This window comes from Crocodylus siamensis, chromosome 8 (genome assembly GCF_052110815.1).
Source record: "Crocodylus siamensis isolate JL-2025a chromosome 8, ASM5211081v1, whole genome shotgun sequence".
NCBI classification, from domain to species: domain Eukaryota; kingdom Metazoa; phylum Chordata; order Crocodylia; family Crocodylidae; genus Crocodylus; species Crocodylus siamensis.
In genome coordinates, this window is record NC_143402.1 from 17,474,574 (window position 1) to 17,494,453 (window position 19,880).

The following is a 19,880-nucleotide window of genomic DNA, read 5'->3' on the forward strand; positions in this document are numbered from 1 at the left end:
TCCTATTAGCTGAGTGTTTGTTCAAAATTTGGGAGATGAAAAGCAGCAGGTAAGTGCTAACATCATCTGCCTGTAAAATGACTTGTGTTCAACATCCAGTGAATCAAGAAGGGGGAACAGAGGCCACAGGCAGAATCATCTGTGGCTGACTGCAAAGCAGTCCTGGCTATTCAGTTAGTCAGCCCCATTAACTTAGTGCCAAATGGAAATGCCTCCTTGGGTCTTCTGCTCTTCGGAAGGTAGCCTGCCAATGTGTGCAGACTGGGCATCGGAAGCTTTGAAGTCCTGCTTCCCTGGAATCCCCCCCAAGACCTTAGCTGCAGTTGCCTTTAAAAAGGGGTTACAAGGTCAAGCTTTGGCTTCTTTTTTTTAAACGAGGGAAAGGTAAAGGGCACACTTGGGACACTTACCATAAATGGCATTGCCTCGGATTCTGACATAGCCACTGAGGATTAGAAGTTTCAGGGGTGACTCAGAGGGAAAAGTAAATAAACATTTTTGTTCCAAACGCTGGATTAAATTCCTTCACGTTTAGATCATTCAGGTAAAGCTCGTTTAATCTTTTCATTGCAATGTGAAGTCTGCTGTCTGCGTTGGTTGTTGCATCGCCTACGTGGAGCTGCAAGTATGAAAATGTCTGAGATGGCTCAGTGCAGCTGTGAAGAACTGGCAAGGTCACCAGGAAGGGAAAGTAATAGCAGGTGAGAACAGGGAGCATCAGCTAGAGTTTGGTTAGCAGCATAACACATACAAAGAGCTGATCAATGATCACCCTCACTTAAATTAAGCTATGAGCGGTATCATGACTCAGACCTAAAGAGGTTGTGTTTTAGCTAGCTACTCTGAAAGCAGCAAAGCAAAACTAAGAAGCGAAATACTGTGATTTCATGTTGCAAGCAAAACATTTTAAAGCAAGAGCTCCACTTCGGAGCTTTGAGTGGGCTGGTATCTCACAACTCATTGGCTATTTGTTCTTCAAGTACAAGTCTATTCTGGGAAGTGACTATATAAAAAGTAGACCTTTCTATTCAACAGATTTGCTTCTCGTGTTCAGTGAGAATCACATTGGTTGACTTCAGTGGCAAAACAAATTAACCAGACAACTCTACTCTTATCAGCCCACAACTAGGGAACAAGAGGGGGCATGAGATTCTTGGGCCTCATCTGCAGAACTGCTCACCATGTTCTAATCATCCAGTGAGGACACTGACTCTGCACAGGTGGCATCAAAGACCTGACTGGGAGACACTGGGCTAATTTGGATTGCAACCCTTTTATCAGGGATGGGGGCATGTGAGAACTAGCACCTAAATCTAGTTTGATGGTCAGAAATCAGAGTTGCAGGTCGAGCAAGTAGAATCAACTTGTAGGCCCCAATTCAGTAAGACTCTGTCTGTTCAGCAGTGGTTACAGATGTGCTCGTGTTGGGCTGATTCAGGGCCTTCGCTTGAAAGCTTAGCATGTTACTCTGGCATGAAAGGACAATTCCATAATGGTCTTTTCTCTGAGCACCCTTTCAGGTAGAATAGCACTTTCCAGCTCTGACTTAAGAAAGCAAAGAAGGTAAATATGTGCTTATATAACCTATGTGCTAAGGACAACCAAACATAAACATATATCAGAAGCGAACTGGGGCCCGTTAGCCGTAGCAATGAAGCCTGCTTGGAAAGGAGCTGACAGCTTTTTAAGAAGGTAATGCCAGATAGTAGCCAACCTCCAAGCAATGCCTTTTGCCACCACTGTTGCTATTATAAGGTAATGGTTTATTTTAAAACTATTGTTCTGATTCTTGCTTTGTTTCTTCTTTGGTTCTCTCTGAGATGCCACGTTTGGCAGTTTTTACAGCATTAATACTGGTTTGATTTGACAGCCACAGTGGTTATTCAGTGTGTTTTCTCAACGTTATTTAGTTTTAGAATAGCTCTTTGGTCCTCATTCAGTTGCTTACCTGTGTTTCTGAAACAACAATGCAAGTACACATGACACATGCAATCAGAACTGTTCTGAGCTATGTTCAGCTAGTTGCTAGCAGTGCAGCATTCATCTGAAGTTCAATGCAACGTATTATATAGAGACTGCAAAGGAAAGGTGGTGAAGTTGTTCTGAACATGTTGTAATTGTCCATCTCCTTAATGTCCAGAAAGACAGTTCTTTGTGCCACTCACTGCCTGACTTCTTTGGGGACCAAATCTTGCAGGGGACTATTTTATTTTGACTACAATAATACAATTAAGTGAAGTCTGGATTTACTGCTCCTTGTGGATATTGTGGTTGCACGTAAGTTGACATGAGTTCTGCCATTCACATTAATGGAGGCCAGGATTTTGCGTTCCAGTTGCTGGCTCCAGTACAAAATGCCCCAGAAAAGCTTTCTGATGACTTAATCATGACCTGACAAGGTGTTACTCTTGTCCACTAGCCCTGGGTTTAAGAGATGTCTTTCTCTTTGGATAACTATTTCTGGCCTTCTGGTGGTCTTCACTCAACAGAAAACACTGTACCATTACTTGTCATGGTAGTCAAACAAAAGAACACATTAGCGAGAAATCTACAATATAAAGACAATTTTATTGCCAATAAGCTCTTAAAAACTCATTATGTTCCTGTTTCAGTAGGACCTTACTCTTTCTGATGAAAATCTGGTCATAACATCTCTCATTAAAAATAAAATTATTTTGAAATAAATAAATATATAAAATAAATATCATATACATTTTATAAATAGTTTTGTCCTTATGCACAGTATCCATGCTTACATCTTAGTAATGTTCCCCACCCCCATTTCCACCCCCAACAGCAGGAAAAAAACCACACATCAGGACCAGTCCATTATTATCCCCATAGCAAACCCCAAGGCCACTTGAGCAGGGTACCATTTGAAGGCCATTTTCTTAATAGGTCACCGACCGTTCCAAGCTTATCAGCAGCATCTGTATCAGTTCTGTGGTCTTTTTCTTTCCTGTGATCAAGTTTGTTTGCTGGTTTTCAATCATCCCTTATATTTGAATATTTCACCTGTTTTTGTAGCCGTCAGGTAAAGAAAGTGAATGAAAATGAAAGATTATATGCGGGATTCCCTCCCCATTCCCTACCCCCACCCCCAGAAATAACCCAGCTTTGATATACACTTTAAACTATGAGGAATGGCAGTGTTGAATTCAACGTAAGTGCTTTTCTATGTTATCTAAGTTTATAGGAATGATGGAATGACTATTAATATAGTGCTCCAGGAAAAAGCTTGGGAACCCAAGTATGTACAGACTGGGCAGCTGCAGGAAACATCACCTATAATGGAAGAGGTCTCTGTACATTGCAGGTATTTTAGTAGGGTCCACAGGTCTTGGTAAAAAATGAGTGAATTTCTGATGTCTCTTAGTCCTATATCCTTCACGGGGTGAGCCGTCCTTGTTCAAAGCTACATAATAATGTCTCTCAGAATCAGGATGCTTATACAGGGTCGAGGCGTATGTGTTGTACCAGTTCTCTTCAAACTGCTCTCGGAAAACGCACTCCCTTGTCAGTTTCTTCTGTGTTGGGGATTGGGGAATAGGTGGGAAGGGAGAGAAAATATACACGCATAAAAATACAGAAAATACATGAAAAAATACATTCATGAAAAGATACATGTATGAAAATCAAATTGGTATTTCTTCTTAAATTCCACTTCTTCCCCCTTCTTCCTTCTCAAATTCTGCGACTGTCTGGCCTCCTAACTTTGGCTCCTTCCAACGATAGTCACTGTCCACTGCCACGTGCAGCCTCATAACATGCTTCATTTCCCATTAGTTAATTCTAGAGATGGGTCCAAAGTGATAAAAGCCCATATCCAAGCACTGCTTTGAGGGCTGTTACAAAGACCTGTGAAAAGCACCATTTGCTGATTGCTAGAAGCACAGGATGTGTTCTGTGTATATAACATAAGGTATGAGTTCCTCTGTTTGACCAGATTTCAAAAAGAAAAAGGGGAATGGTTCATCTGATTGATTCAAATAGCAGTAAACTACACTTTGAAATTTCAGGGCACACAATAATATACAATATAATAATAATGGAAACAATAGATAACCTGTAATCTTCTGGAAAAAACACAGGTTGCTGTGGTCTATGACCATGGCCATAATGAAACAAGGCCTTAATGCTTGGTAGCTACGGACAGGATACCAATCCATGAAAATTTCTGCCAGAGACTGGCCCAGATCCAGATCTGTGGTGCGACTGGTGGCAGCCTGGGAAAAATCATTGCAGTGTACAGGGATTTTTGGGTGACAGAGTTGCTGGCATGAACAGGAAATACTAGATGGAACTACTGGGATCTCTCTGTCCTACTGAACCTAACCAGCCAGAGCTACTAACAACAGGCATTTAAGAACCTGCAGGCTGTGTTCAGTTCTGCTGGAGTCCAGCAATCAACAAAATAAAAACAAGAACATTGATGTGTCCCACAGATAACTGCATCCCAACTGTGGACACTTGTAATGGGTTTAGGAATTCCTGGTGATGAAAGGCATTCTGTAAATGTAAGCTATTATAGTATTACAGGCACTGTGAGGTCTGAGGTTTCCAAACAGCATCATAGTGGGCACATCTACATAAGATGTTTAGAACCGACTAATTAGCTCTGCAGTAAAGTCTCCGTGTCTATACATGCAACCCTATTAGGTTGCAGTAAACTAATAAACACCCCTGTAGGTTAGTACTTGTAAATACAAGTACTATCCTGGAATGGCATTACTTAGTGCACAGCAATGGGCTTGTAGACACTGACAGGGCTGGCCGGGGCATGAAGGTGCTTCAGCGCAGGGGCTGCCTGCCAGCTAGCCCCATACTGAAGCACTTTTGTGGCCCAGTCAGCCCCTCTGCAGCATGCTGAGCCAGGTTGGAGCAGCCGCAAGCTGGCAGTCTGGCCCCTAGGTCCCCTGCCAGCTGGGGCTGCTCCAACCTGGCCCAATGTACTACAGTCCCAGGCACACGTGTAAACATGGTGCCTGGGAGCAATAAACTCCAGTGTGATATGTGCTAGAGTTTTTTGCTTCATGTTAATTGCATATGTAAATGCACCCCATATCTCTCACATGTGGCTTAGTGACTAGAGGTGAGAGTGAGCCCTGGCAATCTAGGCTTCTGTTTCCAGATGCATAGTAAAGAATGATCACTTTAAGTCCATTTTAGACATGATTAAGTAAATGAGTAAACTGGCACAAGGTGCCTCTACTTTTCCATCTGTAAAGTGGTACAGTGTTCAATGATGTCCCCAGAAAAGTTCAGCACCAGGGTAAGATAAGAAAGACATCCTTCTTACCTGACTGCACATACTCCTTGACAAGGCTCTCTTTAGTGGTGTTTCTGTATTTTAAGGATATTATTCAGTAATATAGCCCTGTCATGGCTTCCTTCTAAAGGAAAGCTAGTATGTTTTATATGAAAGCCATCTGACCCATAAACAAAAATAAGCCAAACTGGGGCACCTGGCATGCTGAGACCCCAGGCCAAAATTCCTAATTATCCCCCATTTCTGTACTTCATCCAGTGGTGTTTTGAAACCTGACATTTGTCATGTGCTTTGAATGCCTGGCTGATTCCTGCTAGACAGTTCTTTATTTGAATTGTGATGATGCCTGAAAGCCCTAATGATAGGATAGGATTCTGTTGCCAGGTGTTGTACACACAGAACAGAAAGATGGCTCCTGCCCCAAAGAGCTTAAAGTTTTCAGCATGATCACAATGTAAGAAGTCTATTAAGAGTGGAAGGGTTAACTGTAGCTATGACTGTGCCAACATTTTTGTTAGAACCCTCATTTGTCTGAAAAGTGATACTTTGCTTCTCTATGTTGTTGGAAGCCCCCATCCAGAGTTTTTCCCTAAGTAGTATAAATTGAATCATGTAATTTGATGATTTGATAATTTGATGTAATTTTTTACTGTTTTTTTTTTCAAGTGCAGTTAATTATTTTTCTTCAGTAATTTTAAAGAGAACAAATGAACTTTTCCTTAGATTAATATTCTTTAAGAAATGGATCATGATCACGGTTCATATGACTGGCACATCATTATTGATGGGCTTGCTTTATGCAAATGTTACTCCTTTTCCATGCTATTCCTTTTACATGAAGTGAACAATGCAGAAAGCTGACAGAGTTGTGTGAATAGCAGTATGTTTTAAATGGGAAAAGGACAACTGGGTTCTGCCTGACAAAGGATGTGCCATTGACTCTGCCAGTTTAGAAATGCACAACATGGTTTAAATGGAGAGAGTGAACCTGAAATATTGAGAGAGTAAATAGTTATGTTCCTTGGGTTTCTTATATTTTCAAATTTTATGCAAAAATGGCACACACAAAAATAATAGCCTTACTAGGAGCAACAGCCTTAAGCTGTGGAAATTTAAGTTGGAGATAAGGAAGAAATTACATCGAGAGCACCCCACTAACTCCTGCTCCACCTGGCAACAGCAGTGGCATTCCTATTCCAGGCAGCTGAGAGAGTCCTTACTCCATAGGTGTTAGTGACCATCCATCCTTTTTAATGGTCTTGATATTCCACTAATCAAGCTAACCTTTCTCCTGGCAGTTTTGCTGTCTGGTAGCTATTCCTGCTTTCTCTTCTATTTCACAGCCTTGCAGCCTGTTCCTACTCTTTTCAAAATCACAGATCTACTCTTGGGGTGCCTGCATGTGAGTGCAGCTCCTGCTCTGACATGTTATAATTACAGCAGATTAATCAAGTCTGCTGAAGTGCAGCAATTACTATGCTCTAGCAGCCTCCTGTGTGTCATGTACGAGTGTCCCTGTGCTTCAAAATGGTGATGGGGCACTTGAACTAAAACTTGTTTGAATGAGCACCCCTACTGCCACTTTGAAGCATGGGGTGCTGATACACAAGACACTGCAGCTCACCCCCGGAGCATGTGTAAAAATGCCCATAGAAACCAGTCTTAAGCAGCAGCTAGGGTTTCAGATTTTGCTTAAGTGAGAAAGGGAGTGTATGTAAGCCTTGTTCCTGCTCTACACAGCCATAACTCAGCAAAAAAATCTTTTTTCTTCCTTCTGTCTTCTCAAAAACAAGGTGCTTGTCTTATTTGGGGGTTTGTAGTATATGAGCAAATATGCTATTAAAAGGTATGTTCTATCCTCCTTGATTGGAAAGAAAAGCCTGATATATGATCTAAGTATACTCAGAAGACTCAGAAAACCAAAAAAAAAAGAGAGAGAGAGAAACACCAATTCTTTTTAGCTTTTAAAAATACTTAAGTCCTGACTCCTGATTTTTGAATACATGGGGCTGGTGATATTATTTTTGCTATTGCTGTTTCATCTTTTTCAGGTATCTGACCAGTATGAGGGACAATTGCAAATGCAGTGATATGTGATGGCAGAAAATAACACAATCATTTTGTATGGAAATCAATTCCGTGTCTGACTAATATGATATTGGCATTTCTGTCGCATGACATAAAGGCAGTCCAAATGTGATTGGCTGGATTGTGAAACTGTTGCCTTACAACAGCAACGACTGGGCTCCCAGAGCAGGAAATAAGTTAAATTCCTAGTTTCAATAGTATAGCTATTAGTTCTGATTCCAAGAGCTGGTAAGCACATGACTCACACCAAATTTAATAGGCATTGTAATTGTACAACTCTTCTGGGTTAAAACCTTACTTTCTGAAATAAAATCTGATTTTTCCATTGTTCTTTACCATGTCTGTCACTTAAATGAAATGGAAATATATGTAAAAGCTGAGTGACCAGAATGCACATTTAGGTCCCCTTTAGTTGTGGTGCTTAAACTTTCTAACCAATTTTTTTTGAGTACATACATGAAAATGTACTCACTTCAATGTGGTTTCAACGAGTCTCCCTAGGCATTAAGCCTGAAGGGTTCTGCATGTGTGCTACTTGTTTTTTTCCAGCAGGTATAATGCTATGTTGGTTTTTTTTAACTGTCTTTCTAATCCACAAACACACAGTGTATAAATTCAGAGAGAAAAGTACCTTGTTTTTTGGCCTGTACTATGCACATGTAATGAAATACATTGCCACGCTATCCTTACTTATGCTGATGGGCATACAAAAATCCAGCCATCTAATGTAGGTAGGTTGTAGGACAGTTAGAGTGAGTTGATAATTATTCATGAGTAGCTTATGAAAGGAAAAACAACCCAAGTTTCCAATAATTTAGAGCCATGGAGACTGCTTGATGTGTGTTCTGATTACTGCTGCTCTTGTCTTCTCTTTTTTTATTTGCTACCTTGCTTAGTGCACCTTTCTTTCAAATTTCCATTTTGAACACTTTATAATCTAAGTGTGCCTTACTACAAGTTTGTATGGGTGCTTACCAAAGTATAGACCCAAGCCTGACTGAGCAGTACAATGATTTATTTAACAATTATTTTACAATTAATTTATGAACAATAATTAATTATGTGAAGGATTGTGACCTTGCAAAACAAAGCTAAGGCTTGAGTACCAACATTTTATAACCATATTGTCTACATTGCACCCATCTCATGTATTTAAATGTGTATTTAACAGTCTATTGGGCAGTTTATATATATGAGAATTATTTTTTTTATTATGAAACCATTATTGCCCTTTTGTGTGTGTGTGTTTAGCTAGGCCACCTTAATGTTGTGCACGTGAGGGGTCCTGCATTTAATTTTTGTTTGGGCGGGTTATTTTAAAAAGAAAGGTAAGGGAAAGGGTGAAATTGCTTATGCATGTTATCATTTAAATGAACCCACACACACACTGACACTTCACTTCCTGAAGGTCAACAGGATTGGCAGGGGGAAGGAAAAGATGAAATGTTGTTGCTGTTGTTTTTCAGACTAAAGTTCTGTCTGCATGAAAAGTACACCTGTCCAATTTGCAGTGTGATATTAAGCTAACATGGTTAACCCAAAGCCTAAAGGAATGGTAGACATCCTTATTTTGGTTTAAATCAGATGGATTTGGTTGTGGCTTCAAGTGAACATGAGCCACCCTTCAAAATGAAGTGGGTGCATTCAAAGATTTAGATTGGGGAAACTATGCCGGTGCAGATATGCATGAAGACAAAGCCTGGAGGGCTCAATTAAAGACAGTTTAGCATCTGAAGTAAGAGTGAGGGGTAGCAGCAACAGAAAGGCCTTGTCTACATAAGAAGGTGCATTGGTTTAATTGATAGTCCAAAGACTCTGTGGATGCATTTGTTTCAGTTTATCTCGAATCAATTAGGAACTGGTTTAAGTTAAACCAAAAAACCACACTTTTAAACCAAAGGAAGAAGGGGAAACTAGCCTTATTCAAGTTCATGGGAGATTTGCCATGTTTCCCCATGTACACATAGTTTAATTTTGATGGATTGGGCTGTGTGTGTTTCAGTAGATGTTTGTAGTTGCTTCAATTGCAGAGCCGTGATGGATTCTAACTTTTCTTTTGCTAAATTTCTTCCAAAAGGCAGAACCACAAGTGAACTACACAAAGCTATTTCAACAACTGTCAATAATAACAGCTGTATACCCATCACACCATCAGTGCTTTCTTTATCTCCCAGATTTGTCTTATTTTGTTTGAATGTAGTTTTTATTTATTCTGCTTTTCTTTGTCAACTCTCTTTTATTAACATGATAATGGTGGAATCATTGATGAGGCAGAACAATGTGACATCCACAGTACAGCAGAAAGTGTCTGGATGGTAGGGTTGCCAACCCTCCCAGATTGGTCATGAGTCTACATGAATCGGTATTGATCTCCCAATAACTACTGAAAGCAATCCAGGAGATTTTGACAGGATATGAACAAGTTAATGACATAACGTCATGTTGGCAAAAAAACCTCCCGGAATAGTTTCAGAGTTGGCAACCCTACCTGATGGGCAGTAATGGGCCTGAAGTTTACTACATGAATAGGGGATGGCTGGCAGCTCCCACAGTGACCCAGTTGGAGTCTCATATTTCAAGTATCAAAAAACCTTAAACTTACCGACCCATACAGCTCTCCTCTCTCATTCATTCCAAGGTAGAGTCCTGAATCCACCCCACGGATACTAACCAGTCCCACTGCCAGGCTAATGAACTCCAAAATCCCTAGAAGTTAAAAGGAATCCAGATCATTCAGAGAACAAAACTGACACCATGTTCAAGTAATAAAAAGAAACCAGCCTTCCCTCAGTGAACACTTTACAGAGCTTCATGTAGTCCCTATACACCTGATTCTTGCCCAGCTCACTCAAGTGTAACTCAGTGACTTGAACTTCAACAGCCTCAGCAAAGTTTTGTAGCCTTACAAGATTCAGGAGTAATTGTTTTTTATTTGAGAAGTATTGCTAGCTTCCAGTCCTCCTAGAACAGGAAAGTTAATGAGTAGATTTTGTATCTGATCCGCTAAATGTTCGTGAGCCTTTTGGAAGCCTCCATTATGATAACTTTAATTATGCATGGAAAGAAAAGTGATTATTGTTCTTGGTGCGCTTCCTAGTTATGGTGAGAGCAGCAGTGCCAACTCTGTCTGTCCAAACACGGTGAGTCAGATCTCCAAAAGTGGCTTGGAAATCATGTGATGCTCTAAAATAAATTTGTGAGGAGCTTTATTCAAAATTTCTTTAGTCTGGGGGTAATGAGCCCCCCCCCCCACCAAACTAAGAGTGCGGCAGCTCTCAAGAGTAAAAAATACAGGTACAAAGGTTGTCTCCTTGGCTGCTCAACAGGGAGACCCATTCCCTTCCACTGCCTTTCTACCTTTTTCTATCTCTGAATGATGTCACTGTCCTCTGAACACCCTTCCTACCACCCATAAATCTGCCCCCTGCTCTCCCCACTCTTCCTACGTGCCGCCATAGGCTCCTCGCAGTCCTCCGTCTGACAGAGCCTGCATGATAGACATTTGCACGGGCCATAGCGTTATCTCGCTGAAAACACTGGATGCATCAGTCAGCTTTATTAAGGGCCACTTCCCTGCTACAGGTAGAGAAAATGGTGGCCCTTTTAATGGCATTAGCTCTACTGACAGTAATAGCAGATGGTTGCCATTTTGAATAAGGGAAAAACAGCAGGTTGTCTGCCATTTATTATGAAACCAGTATAAACACCACGAGACGGGCACAGTGGCAGTAATATTGCAAATGTAGGCAACACTGACATTAAAACAGAGCCCATTTAATCAAAAAATGTAGTGACGTAAAAGCAGGAGAGGCTTTTGGATGCTATCCTGCTCTCCCAGTTCAGAGGTCACAAGCTCTTTTTGGTCCACAGCCCACTGCTTCACGGCGAGAGGTTTTGGCTCTCCACTTCTCCACGCTTCCCTTTAAATGAATGGGGGAGAAATGGCCAAGGCCAGGAGGTGTTTGAACATTTAACGAGGCTCAGAGTCTATTAATACAGCTCCTACATGTCCAGAGCTGGGTGAAAGCACCTTGCTATCCTGGGCATGTTACCTCACGCAGCCCCTCTCGAATGCACTCCCCGAGACGCTGCGGGAGGCATGTCTAGCCACCCGACTCCTGCTAACTTTAATGGGAGTCACAAAACCTGAAACTGCTCCCCTTCATCTTGGGATGGTATCGCCTCTTGTCGAGGTGATAGCTTTCATATGGCATGGATGTCATAACTAAATATAGGGCAGCTACACCATGACGGCCACCTCCGCCCCCTCGAGCACAGTGCGACCTGTCACTCAGCTCTGCTGTATGCCCGTGTCATGCCGGTTGTAGTGAGGTAGGCTTCGCTCCCCCATACCAGATCTTTTTGTTTTACCTCCCAAACTGTCTCAGCTCTTGCGTTATTCTATCCACATTGATAAAAAAAAGGACCTTTTTGCCCTTCTGTTATGTGCGCCAACTGTGTATGCAATTTGTATCTACTCCAATGTACACCCAACCCCCTACCCTATCTGTGGGCCCACAGAAGTTGGGGGCTGTTGTGGGGTGTTCAGGCCTTTTGGAAGCAGGTTCACTTTTTCTACGAGCTGAAATACTGACTTAGGAGCCAATATTTAGGCTCCTGGTTTTCCTCCGTTTTTGTTTCTTTGTTTTTACATCTTTGTGGACTGGCACTGGTATTTTGTACAGGTAAAGAGTACATCTGCAAATATATTCCAGATTGGGACAATAAGCTTTTTACTACTGCTCCAGGCACACCTCTGCCCCGACAGTAGGTAAGGTGAATGTATATTTGACTCAACCGTAAAATAGGGAAAATACAATTTGGGGGGTTTTTTTCCCCCTTAGGTTCTTTGCTTTCTACAAACAGATATGTGAGCAGGATCAAGAAATCTCTCTCTAGAAAACAAATGAGTTCCTGCCCTATATTTCATATACTAGCAAGTGTCCAAGGTTGGAGACCGGTGTTCCCTACAGACAATGAGAGGGCATACAGGGATGCATGAATAACTACAGGTTTCCCTCGCTTTATGGGGGTTCTGTACATGCAAATTCGCTCTTATGCGATGCCCTTTTTTATACCAAAAATTTGTTATATGCAAGGTAAATTCACTCTTATGCGATAGGTGTGGTGGAACCCTGCAGTCAGCTGCTTTGTATGGTTCACTATGAGCGTGATGCACACCAAAATATAATCTCCTGTGTGGATCTGTGCTCCTCGCTCATTGCCTGCGACACGTGTTTCTGTAGTTTCCATCCCCATTAGGATAGTGCCCTGTGCTTGTATGCACTGTCTGCAGTTGGTGAGTACCAAAATTGTCTTGTAAAAGTGGTAGAAATGGGTCTGGGGGTCAGTGCAGTCGAGGTCTTGGAACGTATCCTTATTTGTTACATTGTAAAGTGGGTTCCCTTTATGTGAATTCGAGTTATGCGTCATTTTTCAGGAATGCATGCATAGCATAAAGGGGGGGAAACCCATAGTTGGTACTCAGCAATGGGAGAGTGCTTTGAGAATGCCCGGGGGTCACAGTCTTGGCTGTTTTCTAGATTTGGCAAGGTATTCTACTTACTGTCATGTGTGTTATCGGGTAAGCAGCATGAACTTGGAGTCAGACCCAGCTTCTGTTTCTGTCTCTGCCATTCATTCATTTTGTACTTTTTGTAGATCAGAGATTATTCTAATTATGTTCCTTTGTGACATGCTTTGGGAGTTTTATGTAGGTGTTAAGTACTGCGATAGCCTACCAGTTTGACTCTCTCTAGCTTGGAGACTTTCTGGCCCCTGGTTCTCATATTACCTGAACACCTCACAATACTTAATGCATTCATCTGCCTCGTGACTTCGGGATGTTCTGTTACACCGATTTCACAGACGGAAAACTGAAGAGCCTGCATAATTTTCCTAAGGTCAGGAAAGGAGCCAATGGCAGCAGTGAGAACGGATTCCCAGGTCTTCGCAGTTCCAGGCTAGCTTCCTAAGTACTGAATTGTTTTTCCTCTTTCTGAGTGGCTGAGTAAGCAAATGCTTATTCTACTTGGGTATAGGTGGCTACTTCTATTTTTGTAAGCACTTACATTTCTTCAGGTATGCCCGTGGCAATCCCTTCTGACAATGTCACTTGTAAAGTTCCTTCCTCTTTTCTGATCTTTTGAGTGGCACTTACAGAAGTGAACTAAAGACAACTATGTTGAAATAACATTAAGAGTGTAACTTAAACCCACAGAAGTCAGGAGGCAGAGTGAAGGCTGAAAAATGTGGGCGGGCATCCATCCTGTCCTTAACTCACTCCATTTGCTAGACAAAACTGCAGCTTCATGCATGTGATCTCCACCAGCACAGGGAGTGGCCACTGGGGCTAGATCAAGAATTTTCTTTCGAACTGTTGCGGGGTGTTTTTATGGAAGAACGTGCTTTTAGTTTCCAGGACTTGTTTCTTCATTTGTGGCTTGATTATTTACTTTTTTTCCCTCTTTGAGTCTCTCTTGGTAATATTTTGAGAGATTTCACTCGGGCTCCAGTGAAATGAAGTGAACACCAAAGGACTGAATGTTTAACCTCCTCTCTGATGGCCAGAACACATTTACTGTTACATTACTAAATGAATCTTTAAAGAGCATTTCAGCTGGTTGCACCTGTCTCTTCTTACACAACTATATTCATGTGCATAGGAGTAGAAAAAATATCAGTTGTACTAATGTCTGCAAACTTAAAGCTTCAGCTAAAAACCTCAACAACTGTTTAGTAACAGGTGCACTTGAGTGTAAATGTCAAAGCCTTTAAAGGAGCTTCCTTTACAGATTTCCCTAGCCTCTCAAAGAAACTTTATTAGCAGCTCTGGCTAGGGAGGAATTCAACTTGCTCTCCTCAGCACTCGGATATAAACTCCACTAACTTCTGAAGTCAGTGGAGTAACAGTGGTGTAGAACTGGCATAAGCCAGAAAGGAATTGGTCCCTAGCGGCAAGGATATTTCCCTAGTGAGTCTAGCATGGTTACATTCACAGAAGGATTTATTTCTGGGGAGCTGATTTTAACATAAAAAACCCCAAACCCTTTCAGATTTTCATATATTATCTCTTTGTCCAGTACAGAAAACGTTCCTGGCAGACCAATGGGAACAAACACGTGGTTTCAAATACTTCCAGTTTCTCTGTTATGGTTTAGACTGCTCTGTTAGGTTCAGGATACCATCTGGGAATTTCTCTAGGAAAAAAGAGCTAGCTTTTTTCTACACATCCTGGGGAATCTGGGATCTGACACTGGGGATCTGACCTAATTCTATTCAAGGAGGAATAAGCTTCAGCCTGTGGAGTATGTGTCTGTGAGGGGTTATCTCAGCCCAAACAGAGGAGCTACAATCCTAGTCAGAGAAAAAGGAATAGTTACAATGGTTATTTAAATATTCTATATAAAAGTGACACTGTCAACTTAATTTTGAAAGGAAGGATCCCTTGAATCGCACTCTAAGTACTCTCCCGTAGCCCCCAGTGACAAGGACCTCCACATTACATTGTACATCAACAGTGCTTTGGTCCATTGTTTCGGCATAAAGAAGACTGTTAATGCCTTGTGTGGATTTAGACTGTTTAACTTTTGGGATGGTTCAGACATGGTCCGCCTTTTCCTGGCCAACATTACAAGACAGATAAATCCAGTTCCACCCCTTATCCCAGCTGCAATTGGATAAATACTGTTACTGTGGTTTCCCAAAGAGTTATCCTTGGGGGAGATCTAACTTTGCTTATGAGATCAGAGTGCATCTTCCAAGACTGTGAGCCTGATCAAGCTAGCACTGAAAACTCAGGGTTTTCTGAATCTGTCTATAGAGCTGCCAGGAAAACATAAAACAAGGACCCAAAAGAACCCCTTCTGCTACTGTCTAGGTCCTTCACTGTGCCTGTCCACTCTCCCAGAACTGTGTAGTCTGCTTATTTCTGTAATAATTCACTTCTTTCTGGCGCTGCATGCAAAATTCAGGAATGCATTGGTACATGAAATTCTAATGCAAACCATACCAGTTGCACTGGAATTTAAATATTCATGGCTACTGAATGCAGATGGTGAATACCATGTGCCAGTACATTATTACTTGGAGTCTCTGTTGCAGCAAGGCTCAGTCCAACTTGATCTGAACACGAGGATTCCAGTCTAATTATTTGGGGCCTTGCCCTGCAATTACAACAAATAACTATTTATTTTACACTGCTTTTGGGAAAACCCTGAAGCAGAAATCTATAATATTTTATATCTGAAGTCTGGAGTACTTTACGTAGCAGGATGCCGACTGCTGAAACACTTATGGAATGCTAACTTTTCAATTTTATTGAACGTACTGTATGATTGGCTCTTAATCTGAACCTTGCAAAACTAATTAAAAGTTTTAGCTCATTTTAATGTGGAGTTTTGAAAACGTATTTAGAGACAACTTTATTTTAAGTTACGAGAAATGGAAAAGGGAAAAGTTCTGTCATTAGCAGCTGGTAGCTTCTTTGTATCACGAAGTGTAAAAAAGAGGCAGTAGAAAAGAACTGGTAGGTGGCAGAGGTAGGTTAAACTAAAGAAATACACAGATACAATGGACTTGATTCCAGTGCCCTTAATATGAGAAATGATCACGTGCTGCGAGATGAAAGGGAAAAGATATGTGTCTTTCGGGATGTAATTAAAGAACACTTGCCCCATGAGCCTATTAGTACCTTACTCTGACCTGCAGGTTATGACTTTCTTGTTGATTTAGGCATGGATACACTACCTGCACCTGGTGTTTATGCAAGGTACAGTACACAGGATTGTTTTTTAATCATTTCAAAAGCCTTGCCTAAAACAAGAACAACAAAAATGTCTCTAAACTATTCCTGCTCAGAGAAAGAATAGTTAAGTCCTCCCTAAAAACAATTTTGGTTTTGTCTTTGTTAAAATACAGCACGCTACAGCAAGTCACCAGAACATCTCTTGCAACCTGTTGACTATGCAGCTGAGATCACTGGCTTGGGACCTGTTGATAGTTTACACAGGCACCTGCGCCAGATGCCAAAGAAGCAGGAGTTTGTCTTAACTCTGTTCAAACTTACTGTACTTGTGTGCCTGTGGCTTGAGATACATTTTTCAAAGATTACATACAGTCTCATTTGAGATTTTGGTAATTGTGTGACACTGATACAGACGCTGAAGACTTTTCCAGCGTTATCCTGAATGGTAGGTGAATCAGTAGTGTTCTGTCTACTGCCTTTTCTCTTTTCCTTCTCCTGAGGGTGAAGGTCACCTAATTTTTTTTCTCAACCCCCCTTCCTCCCCCCCTCCCCTCTGGCTCTGCTCCAGCAAACTGATCTGCTTCTGCTTGAGGAGGGACGCTTTTCAGGACCAGTCTAGTAAGCAAGAATGCATTTTATCCCCCAAATCTGCAGAGCCAAGAAGACGAGAGCTCCCCGCACTTGGCTGTCTCTTCTTTCTTTTGCCTTCCTCGCTCCTGTGAACTGCAGAGGTTCAAATGGAGCGAGCTGCCTTTTTATTATTATTTATTATTATTCAAGCATGTTTTTGGTGCACCTGCAGAATGACTTAGCACTGGGGAGAATAGGAAATTGAAAATAAAAATGCCCGCATTTCTGAGGAGTGAGCGCATTTGTTTAGGATTCTAATTATATCCATCCCAGGGATGATTTATATTAATAGTGTAATTAGTTCTGTATGTGGGACAGGCGGCGGGGCTCTTTGAACAAGTTCATAAAGAAAACAGGCAGCTCCAGAGCCATCGCGTGTATTCAGCAGAGAAAAGACACCTGTTTCTTGGGCTGGGGGGTATCCCCCCGCCCTGGTACTTCCCGGGGAGGAGAAAAGGGGGTTAACCCCTCACTTGCTGGGGGGGGGTGAGAAAAAATCGCGGGGAGGCATTGCCTTGGGTTCAGTGAGGGGTGATAACACTGCAAAGGCAGAGCAATAAGCACGTGGCTTGGAAGTGACCCAAGTTCAGAGGGGTCGGGCGGCGGCGGGGGTGCCCCAGGGCAGCAGCCTGCCCCCGCAGCCGCTCTTGCGCCCCGGCCGCTGCCTCTGGCGCTGGGTTTCTGCGGGGCGAAGTAACCTGCTCCCGGACCTCGCCCCGCGTCCCGGCCCCGTGATGGGAGCCGGGCAAATGCGCCCCGAGGGGTGCCCGGTGCTCCCGCCGGCTCCTCACCCTGCCTTTGTCCGAGCCGCCCCACGCCGCGGAGCCCCTCCTGGGCCCGGCCTTACCGAACCGGCTGTGGTCCTGCCGGGTGCCGTGCACCGTGCCGTTGGGGAAGATCTCCAGGTGGAAGCCCGTGCGGCAGTAGAGCTGCCGCCGCCTCAGGATGCCTTTCAGGTGGGCGAAGTCCGTGGGAGACCCCCTCTGCAGCCTTCCTTCGATCTGCCCCAGCCTCTCGTTCAGCACTCCCGGAGAATCGGCCAGAGCCACATTCCCAAGAGAGGAGGAAAATCCGTGCAAATCCAAATCCAGGGAGCCGAGGAAGCCCCCTACCTCAGCCATGGCCGTAGCAGGGCGCGTGTCACGGTGCGGGCGAGTGCGAGTGGCTGTGCAAACGGCGGGGCCACAGTTGCAGGGCTTTCTGGCAAAAGTAAGTGTGTGTGCGTGTGTATTGACTGGTCGGCTTGGGGCTTCACTGCCCTCAAGTAACTTCTCAGCCCCCTCAGCGCGTGCGGCGGGAGCGCCTGGCCTTGCCTTGGTTCAAAGCGGAGTTTCCCCTGTGCATTGATCTCCTCTTGCCTTTCATAGCTGGTTATGTCCAGCTATCAGATGCAAACTGCACTTTATATACATACACACTCCCCTTACATTGACATATTGGATATTTAAATGCAAGCCACACCTCACTGGCATCCCCTTTGGCTATTGCTTTTTTTTTTCCCCCCCCCCTTCTTCTCCTCTGATCCATTTGGCTCTTTTTTTTTTTTTTCTTTTTTTTGGGGGGGGGAAGCTTCACTCCCTCTTTTATTATGAAAAAAAAAAATGGCAGGAAAAAGCTACACATTGCACTGAGGCGTAACAGCTTTTGGCAGGTCCGTGGAAAAGCGGTGATGAAATCCTGGAGCCGGGCGTGCGCAGCCGCGGGCCGGGGCGGGAGCCAGCGCGCCGTGCCCGGCTGCGGGTGCCCGGCGGGATCGCCCCGGCCCTCGCGAGCCGAGCGCCTTTCACGCGCCCGCGCAACCAGCTCCCCCGTCCCCCTCCCCTGGTTTCTTTTCCTTCCACGAGCAGCCCTTATTTAATCGCATGAAAAGCCTCTCTGTGTTCACAAGTCGGTATTTGGGGTGAAGGTTTCGTTTCGGGAATCGGGGGGAGAGGGCTAGGGGTGCTGGAAGGGGAATGTATTCCAGACACATGTTTTTCTGCAACATTAGACCCATCTGTAAGCCCCCCCCCCCGCCCCCCCGCACAACAGACGCTGTGGAAAGAAATAGCATGGGAGGGGAGAAGACTTGAGAAGCATTTTTTCAGCGGAATATGTAAAAACTGAAAGTGATCTTTTTGAAAAATGATCCTGCAGATTTTATGACTTGATTTTTACAAGCCACTTGAGAGGAGAATATATGGAAGGAGTTGCCAAGCCTGTTGTGGGCTTTCTCCCCACCTTTTTCATGTTGGAAACAGGTGTTTCCTAGCTCTCCCTTGCCCTGTGACACTGTATCTGTAACAGCAGCTGCCGGGGGAGCTGCAGACAGACGGAGTTAGGCACGGGGAGACAGGGGGACCAGAAAATGCGTGGAAAAAAAGGGGGGTGGGGGAGAGGAGCTTGAACCCTGACTGGATGCAGTGCAATGGGCATTTTCTCCCAGCTCTCTCCCGGGCCAGCACCCCCCGTTCCCGGCAGGCGGGCAGGGGGGCGCTAGAAGGCGCTGTTGCTCGCGGTATGGTTGGGAGCGGTGCAGCCCTGCACTTGTCCCGGGTCCCCCCTTGGGGAGGCCAGGGGGGAGCCCCGGCCGGACAAGGGGGCCCGGCTACTGCCTCCCACTGGAGACCTGGACGGAGCCAGAGGAGGCAGCCGCGCATTGAAATCTGCCCCGGGAATGAAAAAGGGCCATAAGAAACACTATTAGCTGCAGGGAGCTGAAAATGTTGGGGAGTAATTTCGGGGGGGAGGGGGGGAGAATCCCCAATAATTTATGAGTCAGCTTTTTGGAGGAAAGTATTAACACTTTTGCCTTTAGAATCATCAAATCCTAGAAAGTGAGGGTTGGAAGAGACCTCAGGAGGTCACATCTAGTCCAACCCCGTGCTCAGAGCAGGATCATCCCCAACTAGAGCATCCCAGCCAAAGCGATGTCTAGCCGGGTTTTGAAAACCTCCAAGGATGGAGTTTCTGCCATCTCTCTGGGTGACCTGTTCCAGTGCTTCACCACCCTCCTGGTGAGAAAATTCTTCCTAATATCTAACCCAAACTTCCCTGGCTGCAACCATTGCTCCTTGGTTTGTCATCTGCCACCACTTAAACACCACTTACTCCTCAAAAGAGAGGCCTGAAACCTCCCTGGGCATGTCTACGTGTGTGCTTTAATGC

The 19,880-nt window shown here is 43.7% G+C and overlaps 1 protein-coding gene and 1 long non-coding RNA gene across 4 annotated transcripts in view; one reads left to right on the top strand and one right to left on the bottom strand.

Moving 5' to 3' along the window:
• Window positions 1-2,581: 2,581 nt before the first annotated feature.
• On the bottom strand, window positions 2,582-18,228 carry FGF16 (fibroblast growth factor 16). 2 transcript variants are annotated; one of them, XM_090060251.1, is made up of 3 exons: window positions 17,581-18,228; window positions 9,960-10,063; window positions 2,582-3,524 (listed from the first exon to the last, which is right to left on the bottom strand). In XM_090060251.1, exons 1-3 carry the CDS (start codon window positions 17,852-17,854, stop codon window positions 3,282-3,284), a joined length of 621 nt encoding a protein of 206 aa, XP_089916377.1. In that variant the 5' UTR covers window positions 17,855-18,228; the 3' UTR covers window positions 2,582-3,281. The 2 variants fall into 2 exon arrangements, with proteins under 2 accessions (XP_089916377.1, XP_089916376.1); XM_090060250.1 differs by having other exon boundaries at window positions 2,584-3,527; window positions 17,581-18,226.
• Window positions 10,072-19,880, top strand: part of LOC149858139 (uncharacterized) — a 64,565-nt gene continuing 54,756 nt past the window's right edge. The window contains exon 1 of one of the 2 annotated variants that reach the window (XR_016443844.1): window positions 10,072-16,548. This is a non-coding gene — a long non-coding RNA (uncharacterized LOC149858139). Of the gene's footprint in view, window positions 16,549-19,522; window positions 19,730-19,880 lie in introns of those variants that run through there. The other variant, XR_016443845.1, reaches the window with a different exon arrangement.